Raw genomic sequence first — 12,576 nt, forward strand, 5'->3', positions numbered from 1 at the left:
GTGAAGTATACAGGTCTAAGAAAAGGTATATATAATTCTTAAAGGAAAATCTCTCTGGAAACTTTCGCATGGATATGGTTTAGAAGAGGTCCGCAGTAGTGTAGTACAGTCCTATTAAAATATATAAATGACGCTTCAAAGAAAAAGATAGTGTGAAGAGCGATACCAGAATACAACAAGAGTAGAATCCCGCAAGGGAAGCCCATGATACAGAATAAATTTTGTGCGAAAAGTCAGAAATAATGGACACAGGAAGGGTGCATCCACCAGTAATGGGTAAGTATGAGGAACATGAGTAGCTCTATAGAAATAATAAGGGGGAGAATTAGGGACGAGGAAGACATAAAAGAAAAGTCAAAACAAAAAAAGTTAATAAAGTATCACTCCACAAAACGCACATTACTCCGCATTTCTCAATTCCCTTCAGATAGAATAAAAGAGCCGTTTACCGTTTATTTTCAGGCTTGCGGCCAACCATCAAAAACATAGGCGTGAACAATTTCATTTCACCACCTTTGACAAGGCAGTCAGCGGCATACGCCAGGCTGTCACCGGTCTTCTGAGCGCCGTGAGGCATAATGCCAATTTTCTCAAGCCCACCTACAAAACGGTGCACGATCGCACGACCCCACCAGGTCATACGGAGAATCGTGAAGAAATCTCCCATCGAGGTCATATGTTTCCACGATCCTGCCAGCGGGTAGTACCAGGGGATCTCATCGGGCCGATCAGCAAGGTCTTCCGCATGCAACAGTTCAAATCCGACCGCCTTGATGGCTGCTAGGGCAACTTCAGCCTTGACCATGTTGGAGATTCCGTCACCTTGCTCGATCCCAAGGCGGATCTCGCGGTGCTCCGGGTTGTCGTTATCGTAGTTTTCCGTCATGACCCATTCATAGACACCGAAGGTACCACCTGGCTTCAAGACACGGTAGATTTCGCTGTAGGCGCCCTCGAGGGAGGGGGCGTGGACGGTGGCTTCGATGGCATAGGCGGCATCAAATGTTTCCGGCTCGAAGGACATTTGCATGAAATCTCCCTTCGTGAAACGAAGTTTATGTGACAAACCTTCCTTAGCAGCATAGTGGGTGGCGCGATCAATTTGGTAGTCGTTGTTATTCAGGCCAACGATATTGACACCGGCGAACTTGACCATTTCTCTAGCGGGACCACCAACACCACAGCCTACATCAAGAACAAGCTGGTCCTCCTTCAGTCCGATCTGGTGGGCGAGGTAATGTTCGTGTCTGGCGATGGCCTGACGGAAGGGCTCTCCATATGCGAACCGGCAGAAATGGAATGATGAGCCCCAGCCATACTCGTAGAAATCAGTAGCAAGGTTGTAGTAACTAAATTGGAGCGGTTACACGTTAGTCCAATGAACAATCGCATCGCATGATCTCGTTATTTCTCTCTTTCTTTTTCATCTTCTCTTCTAATTTGGGCTCCTGTTCTGTGTTTGCCACGGGCTCACTCAGCATGGACAGACGGAGGTGCTTACTGTCGCGTAAGAGTTGCGTATTCTACTCTACGTGCCTAGAATGACATATTAGAAGGATTTCCCAAGAAAAATTTATTTCCAAACTAACCTCTCTGATTTCGTCCGTTTCCTCTGTGGACGGTTTCTTGTCCCAGTGCTTGAAATACTCGTCTACCGCAGCTCTTTGTGCCTTTTGGTCCTTGGCACTCATGGCGGCTAGGCCACCACGTCTCTTCGCTGACGACCCATGGAGAGCCTTGTTGAAAGCAGCATCGCGCTGGTGGTCCTCAACCTCAAGAGTCGACGGGGCCATTTCGCTTGATATATGTCACGGGAATGAGCAGAGAGGTAAAAGGGGGAAGGTGTGTGGCGGGAAGAGGCGGGACTTGGGAGAAGCCAATTAAGAAGAAATGAACGACAAATACATTCAATGGTATCTCGAACACTTAAACCGTACTGCTTCTACGCATACGAGAGGATTTTGCGCTACAGGAACCGGTTGACTTGATGAGAATGTTGGGTTGTGGGACGTTTGAAATATCAATCCAAGTTCCAGAAAATATTCGGAGGAACAGAAAACAAGGGGTATGCACTAGGTCGAAAGTGGATTAGTGTGTCACATGTAGATTAGTAGATTGTCTCTGGCCAATAGGAATGCGGGATATTCTGCAGCCTCAGGAAGTGGATCTCCTTCAGCCCCTTTATGGATAACTTACCGGATCTGGCCCGGAAAAGATGACGCCACAGCTGAATTAGCCAATCAGAGTGAGATTATTCATCCAATGCATCTTCTTGGCAATATTTTCAGCCGAGGCATGCTGACGTACTTTTATATACAACCTTCTGTAGGGGGGATTGGATTGGGTGATTCGTACCCTCTATACCACCATGGCGCTGGTGGTGATTGAGCTCTTTTGCCCTAGTGGCCTAATACCTTCGACATGGGATTATGAGTTAGTTAGAAGACTGAAAATCAGAGCAAATCGCTCGATAAGATGGGCTGCGGGGTGTTTGCGCAAGCCAAGGGCCACAGAAAATGTGCTATCCGGATCAAAGTTGATACCTTCCGATAATTAGTCATCATTCACTCAGCCTCACATGTGATCGCGCCAAGATCGTCCCAATTCGATGTTATCAAAATCCTTTCCAGCAGAAGCGTCACCATCATCAAGGCAAAATAATTACAGGAGACCCTTACAATGCCCCCTCCTCAGATAAAACAAGATATCAACCGCTCTGGCTGGGAGACAACAGATTTCCCCTCCGTCTGCGAATCATGTCTTCCCGACAACCCTTACGTCCAAATGCTCAAGGAAGACTATGCCGCTGAGTGTAAAATATGCACCCGCCCAATGACCATGTTCCAATGGAAACCAGATCGCACAGCACGCACAAAACGGACAAATATCTGCCTGACATGCGCTCGGCTGAAGAACTGTTGTCAGTGTTGCATGCTGGATCTGTCCTTCGGCCTGCCTATCGTTGTTCGGGATGCGGCCTTAAAGATGGTGGCGCCAGGTCCGCAGAGCTCGATAAACAGAGAATACTACGCACAGGAACATGAGAAGGAGATTGAGGAAGGGAGAGGGGCGGTGGAGGAATACGCAAAGACTGATGAGAAGGCTAGAGACCTGCTGCGGAGGCTGGCGAATAGTGAACCATACTACAAGCGTCAACGAAGGATGGATAACACCAACACCAGGAACAGAGAGAACGAAGATCTGCAAGAAGATGGAAGCTCAGGACAAAGGCAAATAGGATACGGACCGGGACCGAACACCGGAGGATCTACCCCGGGGCCCATTCGAAGTAGCGATATTAGGCGTGGCGGGCCTCATGGTCGCGGAAGAGGAGGAGGGATGCGGGGCGGGCGTGGTCGTGGTGGTGGACGAGGTTTTCCCAGCGTCGCCCAACTCCCTCCAGGACCCCAAGACATCCTTCCCCCCGATGATCCGAACATAACCTCTCTTTTCATCACCGGTGTCGAAGACGATCTCCCCGAACACGCCCTTCGCACATTCTTCACCGAATTCGGCACCCTGCGCTCCCTCATCTGCTCCCACCGCTCACACTGCGCTTTTATCAATTACGCGTCGCGAGAGGCGGCGGAGAAAGCTGCAAACCATTGTCAAGGCAAAGCCGTGATACAGGGCTGCCCCTTGCGTGTGCAGTGGGGTAAACCGCGACCGTTGGATAATATGGAAAGGGAGGAGAGAATGCAGTATGCACGGCAGGGACGGGCGGTGGTCCCTAGAAAGAATCAAGGCGCAGGAGGTGCAGGGAGAACCACTAATGAAGCTGCTCTTGGAGGGAGTGCGGGGGCGACTGGGCAAGAAGAACAGCACCAGCCATCGTTTGTCGTCGCGCCGCCGCCGGGGAGTGGGGAGGTGCAGTATGCCAGTTTGGCGGGTGATTGATATTATTCTGAAAGCCTTATTTTGGGCTATTTGGCGTGTGGCAACTATTCCCCTCCCTTTCCGGGATCATGCGCCATTTTGACACTTTTTTGTGTAAATTATATACAAGCAGCTTTTACCCTGTCTTTCATAACACATCTTACACATCGTTACTGTTGCTCCAATGGATACCCTCTCAAAAACTAGTGTACAAAGACTCCGCCCGCCCATCAACTCCGTTTCACTATTCAGTTCGGATACCGTATATCAAAGTGAAGTGGCCTATACCACGTTTCAAGAACCACCTTACATGCCATCATAGGCCATGCGCGGTATGGATATACGTCGGGAACTCGTAAAATTCCTCCTCGACAAACATTGTCCCGTATAACTTATATATGTCTTTTTATCAGTTACTCTGATTACTGCGTGTTCGAACACGCCTTCCCAACCGCAACCTTAACCCTCTCATTCTTTCCCGCCGTCTTAATGGAATCATTGTCCCCGCGCTCGATGTGTTCGTGGATTCGTAATTCTGTTCAAGCCGATACATTACATTAGCATATTGCTGACCACACCCCCCCCTTGCCTCCCTCTCCTTCTCTCTTCGTTCATCTTCGCCTTCGTACTCGCCCCGAAATCTTCTCATGACAAGGATACTAGCTAGCACACCGCAGCACCCGAAAATGAGAAAAGAAAAGACAAAATATAACCTACCATATCGATCCGCCTCCTCCCCGTCACCGGAAATTTTAACCCCCTGTACAACATTCGTCCTCAATATCTCCGCCGTCTCCATTGCATGCTGGATGCGCATAGGGGTATCCACACCCTGCTGGCGGTGTTGGTCGAACTGTTTGCGCGCTTCAGCACGGGCAGCATGGAGGGTTGTGAAATCACCTATGGAGGAGGTCTAAATGTCAGTTGGAGCTAGGTCGTAGCTTTATATCTATAGATATCGATATGTGGGAGCTTATCTTACCTTGGAAGGCAATGCGGGTTGCGCGGAGGAGGAAGCGGTAGGCGGCTAGAGGATTAGGGGCAGTTGTCGCGGCCATAATTGGGGGTTATATCTGTTTGGTTCAGGCCGTGAAAGATGGGATATGGTATGTAATTGCGGCAGGGCTTTTGGGGAGGAGACTCAAAGGCGAGATGGAGGAATATCGTTATAGCTTGCTGAGACAGGGCGTTAATTCAATGAAGCGTGAGAAATGATCAAGACCTAGTTGATACAAATCATGATCCGATTGAGGCCAAAAAGCCTGAGTATCATTCAAAATGAATACATATATGTTCACGATATCCAATCTACCAAAGCCCACGTAAATATATTAATCTCTCTGAAAAGTAACGCCCAAGTTTGCGGCGAAGTGTCCCAAACAGGCTTAGCTATTTAGAGAAAAAATTATCATATTTTCCAGCATCCACTTTCTTTATCATTCGCTTTGATTCTGGGACTTCCCTCTAATTGCTATATACATACTCTAGATCAATATATATAACCAGAAGCCGACACGGGATGGCTGCTGCTGAAATTGTGCATTTGCCTCTTCCCACTCTACCAGAGGGGTGGAGTGCAGAGAAAGACTTGAAAATCATCAGTTCACTATCCAACGCTACCCAGCGGAACGTAGAACCTGTTGGACCTCACTTTTTAGCCCATGCCCGCAGAGTACGTCCATTGGTTATTTAAATATTTTACGTCTCTTCCTTTATATCTTACTACGATTTGCGGTGAACTAACTGGAAATCTCCCCTTGACAGAAGCGCCATCAACGGACATTCTCTGAGGATGACAGAATCCAGGCCCAGGAAAGTGTGAAGAAGATCGAAGAAGATGAAGCCGACGAGATCAGTGAGCCTGAGGATCCCATTATGCTTCAGAGGGATGCTAAGGATTGGAAGGTATGATCTACAACGTGGATGGCTTTTCAATCCGTTCACACAACAAAGTTGGTTCTAACAATATCGATAGGGCCAAGATCACTACGCCGTCCTCGGATTGAGCAAGCACCGGTACCGTGCCACAGACGAGCAGATTAAACGCGCTCACCGTAAGAAGGTGCTTCGCCATCATCCAGACAAGAAGGCCGCATCGGGTAACGCCGACGAGAACGATAGTTTCTTCAAGTGCATCCAGAAAGCTACCGAAATTCTCCTTGACCCTGTCAGGCGCCGGCAATTCGACTCCGTGGACGAGCTCGCCAACGTACCACCTCCTGGCAAGAAGAAGGGCAATTTCTTCAAACTCTGGTCCCCGGTCTTCGAATCGGAAGCTAGATTCTCCAAAATCCAACCTGTCCCCAAACTTGGCGACGAAAACAGTACCAAGGAGGAGGTCGAGGAATTCTACAACTTCTGGTACAACTTCGACAGCTGGAGGTCGTTCGAGTATGAAGACGAGGACGTCCCTGATGACAACGAGAACCGCGATCACAAACGCCACATCGAGCGCAAGAACGCCAACGCCCGCCGGAAGAAGAAGACGGAGGACACCGCCCGGCTGCGCAGACTAGTAGACGACGCTCTTGCTGCTGACGAACGGATCAAGAAGTTCCGCAAAGCGGAACGTGCAAACAAGGACAAGCGCAAGCTCGAGAAGGAGGCCGAGGCGAAGCGCCTAGCGGAGGAGAAGGAGAAAGCGCGGCTAGAGGAAGAGCAGCGGAAGAAGGAGGCCGAGGAAGCTGCCAAGGCCGAGAAGTTGGAGGGCAAGAAGGCGAAGGAGGCCGCGAAGAACGCTGCCAAGAAAAACAAGCGTGTGCTTAAGGGCAGCGTTAAGGATGTGAACTATTTTGCTGAGGGTGGGGATGCCACTGCGGCGCAAGTGGATGGCGTACTGAACGATATCGATGTGCTTATTAGCAAAATTAGCAATGAGGAGCTTGCGGAGCTCGCTGCGAAACTCGCGGCCGCAGGAAAAGACGCAGCGGCTGTCAAGTCGACTTATGGTGAAATGGTCAAGGGGCTTGTTGGTGCTGGAAGGCTGAAAGATGGGGAGACCAAGATTTTGACTGCCTAGACATTAGAAATTTTACATAGAAAGACGAAAATCGAAAACGTGAGATTTCCGTTTATGAAAAGCCTGCATGATACTAATTTAAATATATCCAACTACCTTACATTCTTTTTTGTTTATTTTTTGATGAGCTATTGAGCGCCTTTGAAATTTCCAGGGGGAAAATTGGAAGTTTAACTAGATAAGTAGAATAGGTGCAATTCAGTAACTATATCTCTGAGTTATATAATCCTAATACAAACAACGTTCATTCGTCCAACGTAGATCAAAAACATCCCTCCAGGAAACGAGCCGAAATCGATTATTGTAAACCGTGCTAGATGTTGAGGAAGTACTCCGCATGCAAACATGTCTATGGCCCTCTCGAGTAACAAACGAAGACTCTTCTGTTAAATTCCAATTGCCTATTTGATAGGCCCTGCGGATATCGCGGGGGGAAGTCACACGTTCTAAATAACGTAAGGAGCGTGGATATTTTTACTGATTCTCATCATGCAGAGGGGGATTCTCAGTGAACCTGCTTGGGGTATTTAGTTAAACAGGTAAATATGATACTGTACAGTACGTGAGTAGAAGGTCACCTCACCAGTTTGTTCTATGAAGAGGCGGCCCAGTGCTCCAGGTTTTCCCAGGTTTCCTAGCAAAATATCCACCAAATAACGCTTTGGTGGAATGGAAATATATCTGGAAGTAAATGATGCAAGCGACAACACAAAGATGACATTACAGGAACACTGAGGGACTGGGCAGCAGGTGGTCTGGTAACCCGGATTTGGAGCCGCTGTCTCAGATACAGTGCTAAGTAGGGGGTGATCTGCCGCCCCTGTAACCCACTCTTCGATTATTCGTTCCCATTCCCTTCCTGGCACCGGGCCGGAGCAGAACATATACAGAACACGCGGCCATGGCCCTTACAGGCTGAGTAGAGACAGATTTGCAGAATTAACATTGCAACCGTGGTGGCTACATCGAATTTCTCGAGGATCCGGGCTGAAGTTCATAATCTGGGTTCATCAAATTTAATTGACATCATAGCGGAGATATCAGCAGGAATTGGAGTAAACTGTTTGAAGATAAGATAAAACAATCTTCAACCGTACGCCTTGGTTGCATTTTCTTGAATTGCGATTGGAGCTGGTTCCAGGAACCTGCCATCCAGTATAAGCGAATGTTCCGCTATGATGCCTAGGTCTCCGACAGGAGAGAGGGGAAAATGGCGAATGGGCAAATTGACATTTTGATTTCCCCATTGCCATTGTGAACTTAATCACATTCGTTTCATAGTATAGATCGGTGTAACTCCAGATTCCTATTCAGACGAAAAGGGCATGGTTGATAACTGTGCCGGACGGTAAATTTAATCTCATTCATACCAATTCAGCATCCACCAATTTCGTTAGCAATAGATGCAGTATTTCAGGTGAGATCTACGCGCTTTCGTGACCCTGATACTGGCAAAATTGATTTCCGGAATTTTCGAGGCAGCTTTGATCATTGAGTGCAGGAAGCCGTCGGGACCAAAACGTTGCAAATTTCCAAAACTGGCCGTTTTTCGAAACACACTTTTGGCTTGGGGGTCCCCCGTTATGAACACCACGAATAACAATTGTGGGACATGTGTTAACTTCGCCAGTCGGTGGCCAGCCCGAAGGGAAGCGGTGTTTCAAGCAAAATGGTCACACAACCAAGAATTCGAGCCAGCTCCATTTCCAACACACCAGAGTGCGACTATGAGTAAGACAATACTAGTATTCATAAGTCCGGTCTTTTGAAGCCTGATGGAAACGCGTTTGGTGGGCCGTTTCCAATAATGCGTGACCGAGTATCCCTTTCATGCAGCTCAACTGCTGAAATCTGCGTGGCCGTCAGTCGTAAGAGCATACCTAGCCACTACATCAAAAGGACTTGACTGGGCTAACGAACTATCTTTCATCTCTGCAAAATGATTGGAACGGATCCTCACACTGAAAGCGGAATCAATTCACGGTTTCAACTGAGGGGAAATTGAACATATGTCAACTGATGTGATGTTACTCCTCAGCCGCATCAGGAGGACCACCATTCCGTGAGAACTCGAAGAAATAGCATCAGCCAGAGAATCTATTAGGTAATAGGAAGCGAATGTGACTGCCAGCGACTTGTGGTTATGGCGAGATGTGCTGGTCAGTACATGTTTTGGATGCTGCCCTCCCCACATACGCTAAACATCGTAAGTAACTATATACTCATCTGGAACAAGTATCCGCAGAAGAGAACTGGACTCGGGCACACAAAGCTAAGCTATTTGCTACTCGGAGCCGTCTTCTGCGGGTCGGCTAGGCGTCGCAAACGTTGATATAAGATCCGCAGGTCCACACCTCTTCAAAGAGAAGGAGGTTCGATGGCGGTTGTATTGGTATTACCGATTTGCTCCACCCATCTTTGTGTGCTGGCTGTATTGAAATACATGCCAAGCCTTGATCCGCCCTAGCCCTAACCCTAATTACATCCCGGTCCTTGGAGCTCGGGTCTGCTAAGAAAAAGTTGAACTCGCCCTTTGATGTGGCGGCATTTTGCTTTTTTCCCGGCTCCTCATCCACTGACCGATAAGCTCTGATCTCAGTGCTGGCGCTAAGCATTTTCCTACCTCGTTTTGTTGGTGGATTTGGCTGTATCGCGAAACCCTAGTCTGAAAATGGGTGGAATGGTCCATGTAGACCCATGGTCCACCTTAGTGACATGAGGAAGCGCGGGTAAAACCATGGACCGGTAATGAATGGGCTTTTGAACCCCGAGAAACCGATTAAAGAATCAAGCACGGTTGACGGGAGGCGAAATGCGAAATGCGGGCACAGCCTGGACCATGTGGGAACAGAAACCGCTTCGCAACTTTTCCATCAGTGCAACGCAGTTACATCACTAATTCGAGGGCCGGGAAAGCTCAATTTGTCAGAACAGAAACAAATATGGGAAATGTGATTCTGGAGGATGGTCCGCAGTGTTGTCGCAAACCAGGCCTGTCAGCACGCAATCTAGGAACAAATTACTGATCCGCAGAGCGCAGAATAATAGCCAAGCCAAGTATGTGGGACAATTTCGCCGGCGGGATTGAATTATTGAAAAAGTTTCCTAGCCCGCTTGTGTGTGTCGTAATTGGGCGCCGCTGGTCTGATTCATAAAGGACAGCTTTTCTCCCGCCCCTATCGCTCTTCGCCCTTCATTTTTCCACAACTCACAAAGAGCACAGTTCTAACAGTACCTAGCTTAATTGTTATAATACTTGAATCCTTTGCTTTCATTCATTAGCTCGATCATCTCTTCTCTTTCCGTCATTAGTAGTATTCAAAACACAACCACTGTCAAGAGCACACGACATCCAATTTTCATCATGGCTGATCGGAAGAAACCCAACCTTCTGTATATTATGGCGGACCAGATGGCAGCTCCACTGCTTTCCCTCTATGACAAAAACTCTCCTATCAAGACACCAAACCTTGATCGTCTCTCCCGCGAAGGGGTCTGCTTCGAATCTGCATACTGCAATTCACCCCTTTGCGCCCCGTCCCGCTTCACCATGGTGACCGGGCAGTTACCATCGAAGATCGGGGGCTATGATAATGCAAGTGACTTGTCGGCAGATACCCCTACCTATGCACATTATTTGCGCAGACAAGGGTACCATACTGCACTCGCTGGGAAAATGCATTTCGCGGGCCCAGATCAGTTGCATGGATATGAGCAACGTTTGACGAGCGACATATATCCAGGAGATTATGGATGGACAGTTAATTGGGATGAACCTGTGAGTTTTATTGCTTGCATCGGAGGAAATATATATATATATATATAGGATATGTTAATTATAATGCTAATAGACCGCGGGATACAGGAAGTCCGCCCGGATTGGTACCACGACATGTCTTCCGTAATGGAAGCTGGACCCTGCGTCCGCACCAACCAGCTTGATTACGATGATGAGGTGATTCATAAGTCCACCCAGTACCTGTATGACCACGCTCGCCACCGGCGTGAACAACCATTTTGCCTAACGGTTTCCATGACCCACCCCCATGACCCATATGCCATGACAAAGGAGTATTGGGACCTCTACGAGGATGTAGCAATCCCTCTTCCGAAAACCTCAGCGCTGCCACACGACAAGCAAGACCCACATTCCCAGCGGGTTCTAAGGTGTATTGATCTCTTCGGCAAAGAAATCCCCGAAGAGCGCATTGTAGCTGCACGCCGAGCATACTTTGCGGCCTGCTCGTATGTGGATGCGCAAGTTGGAAAGTTGATGGAGACCCTGAAGGCATGCGATTTTGCTGATGAGACCATCGTCGTTTTCACAGGCGACCATGGTGACATGCTTGGTGAACGCGGGCTCTGGTATAAGATGGTATGGTACGAACATGCAGCTCGAGTGCCAATGTTTGTCCATGCGCCGGGCCGCTACAAGCCAAAGCGGGTCAAGGAAAATGTCTCCACCATGGATTTACTCCCTACTTTTGTAGCGATGACAGGTGGCGAAATGAACAACGATCTCCCTGTCGATGGAGTCTCGTTAATGCCTTACATCCTCGACGAGAACTCGCCCGAGGCTATTTCAGGCGTGAAAACAGACACTGTCATCGGCGAATACATGGCTGAAGGCACTCTTGCGCCTGTCGTTATGATCCGGCGGGGACCATGGAAGTTCGTATACTCACCCATAGACCCTCCAATGCTCTATAACGTGGAGAGCGACCCTGCGGAATTAACCAATCTTGCGACTGGTGTCGAAATACCAACTCGACCCCATCTCACACGAAACGAGTATCTTACCTCTACAGCAACAATACCACAACAAGGGAAGCCGCTCCAGACAGGCCTTACAGCACCACCCACGCCCTCCGTCTCACCGCCACCAGGCACTCTCACTCCCAACGTCCCCGTCTTCTCCAACAACAAGGTCAATGCAACACAGATCCTGACCCCCCCGCGGACCCCGACACCAACCGCTGCTTCTGCTAGCACACTCACCAGCCCATCTCAAACTGACATCGGAAACCTCCTCTCCGCATTCATCTCCGAAGCGCATTCACGCTGGGACTTCCAGGCGCTGCAGTCGCAAGTCCTGCATTCGCAGCGGCGCAGACGCCTGGTGTACTCGGCCTTGGTGAAAGGGCAGTTCACGTCATGGGATTACTCACCTATCACCGATGGCAGCGCACAGTTTATCCGCAACCATGGCAAGGGGGCATTAGGGGATGTCGAGCTTCTCAGCAGGTACCCAAGGGTTATGCAGTGGGGTGGAAACGGTGGTCGGAAAGGCGTTTAGAACGTCGCTGGAAAAGAGATTTTGGTTTGAGGGTAAGTTGGTAAGTTCGAGATTGTGGTTTTCGTGTTGGAGGCTATTGATCTACTTCTCTATCTATATGCATTGCTCAAATGTCAAAACCTACGACGACCGCCTGGTGCGTCGGACGAACCAAGGGACGCGACAAAAGAAACGAAGAACGAAAGGCAGAAACATCCGAGAGTGAAATCCGAGACTGATGAGTCGTTTCGGTGTTCATGGATGAGAAGGTGTCATAAATATCAGACAAGTTGGTCTATGAGGTTATGCGGCCAGGGTTTCGAGGTACGTTATTCAGCCTTCATTCATAAGCTATTATCCATCTCATCCCCGGGTAACTGTATTATGGTGCATCTATATATGCCAC

The 12,576-nt window shown here is 48.7% G+C and overlaps 5 protein-coding genes across 5 annotated transcripts; 3 read left to right on the forward strand and 2 right to left on the reverse strand.

Moving 5' to 3' along the window:
• Positions 1 to 445: 445 nt before the first annotated feature.
• HCAG_07564 (sterol 24-C-methyltransferase) lies at positions 446 to 1,793 on the reverse strand (the record flags this gene model as incomplete). Its single annotated transcript, XM_001537205.1, has 3 exons — positions 446 to 1,349; positions 1,502 to 1,536; positions 1,590 to 1,793. 3 exons carry the CDS (start codon positions 1,791 to 1,793, stop codon positions 446 to 448), a joined length of 1,143 nt encoding a protein of 380 aa, XP_001537255.1.
• An 886-nt stretch (positions 1,794 to 2,679) lies between these two features.
• Positions 2,680 to 3,897, forward strand: HCAG_07565 (pre-mRNA splicing factor slt-11; the record flags this gene model as incomplete). The annotated part of the gene is made up of 1 exon (XM_001537206.1): positions 2,680 to 3,897. The coding sequence occupies one exon, from the start codon at positions 2,680 to 2,682 to the stop codon at positions 3,895 to 3,897; it is 1,218 nt and encodes a 405-aa protein (XP_001537256.1).
• A 401-nt stretch (positions 3,898 to 4,298) lies between these two features.
• On the reverse strand, positions 4,299 to 4,934 carry HCAG_07566 (predicted protein; the record flags this gene model as incomplete). Its single annotated transcript, XM_001537207.1, has 4 exons — positions 4,299 to 4,411; positions 4,450 to 4,539; positions 4,594 to 4,776; positions 4,859 to 4,934. 4 exons carry the CDS (start codon positions 4,932 to 4,934, stop codon positions 4,299 to 4,301), a joined length of 462 nt encoding a protein of 153 aa, XP_001537257.1.
• Positions 4,935 to 5,395: 461 nt separating this feature from the next.
• HCAG_07567 (conserved hypothetical protein) lies at positions 5,396 to 6,895 on the forward strand (the record flags this gene model as incomplete). The annotated part of the gene is made up of 3 exons (XM_001537208.1): positions 5,396 to 5,548; positions 5,641 to 5,781; positions 5,852 to 6,895. The coding sequence occupies 3 exons, from the start codon at positions 5,396 to 5,398 to the stop codon at positions 6,893 to 6,895; spliced, it is 1,338 nt and encodes a 445-aa protein (XP_001537258.1).
• A 3,364-nt stretch (positions 6,896 to 10,259) lies between these two features.
• Positions 10,260 to 12,191, forward strand: HCAG_07568 (hypothetical protein; the record flags this gene model as incomplete). The annotated part of the gene is made up of 2 exons (XM_001537209.1): positions 10,260 to 10,673; positions 10,761 to 12,191. The coding sequence occupies 2 exons, from the start codon at positions 10,260 to 10,262 to the stop codon at positions 12,189 to 12,191; spliced, it is 1,845 nt and encodes a 614-aa protein (XP_001537259.1).
• Positions 12,192 to 12,576: the final 385 nt, after the last annotated feature.

The sequence above is a fragment of the Histoplasma capsulatum genome, genomic scaffold, assembly GCF_000149585.1.
Source record: "Histoplasma capsulatum NAm1 scaffold_9 genomic scaffold, whole genome shotgun sequence".
Classification (NCBI taxonomy): Eukaryota; Fungi; Ascomycota; class Eurotiomycetes; order Onygenales; family Ajellomycetaceae; genus Histoplasma; species Histoplasma mississippiense.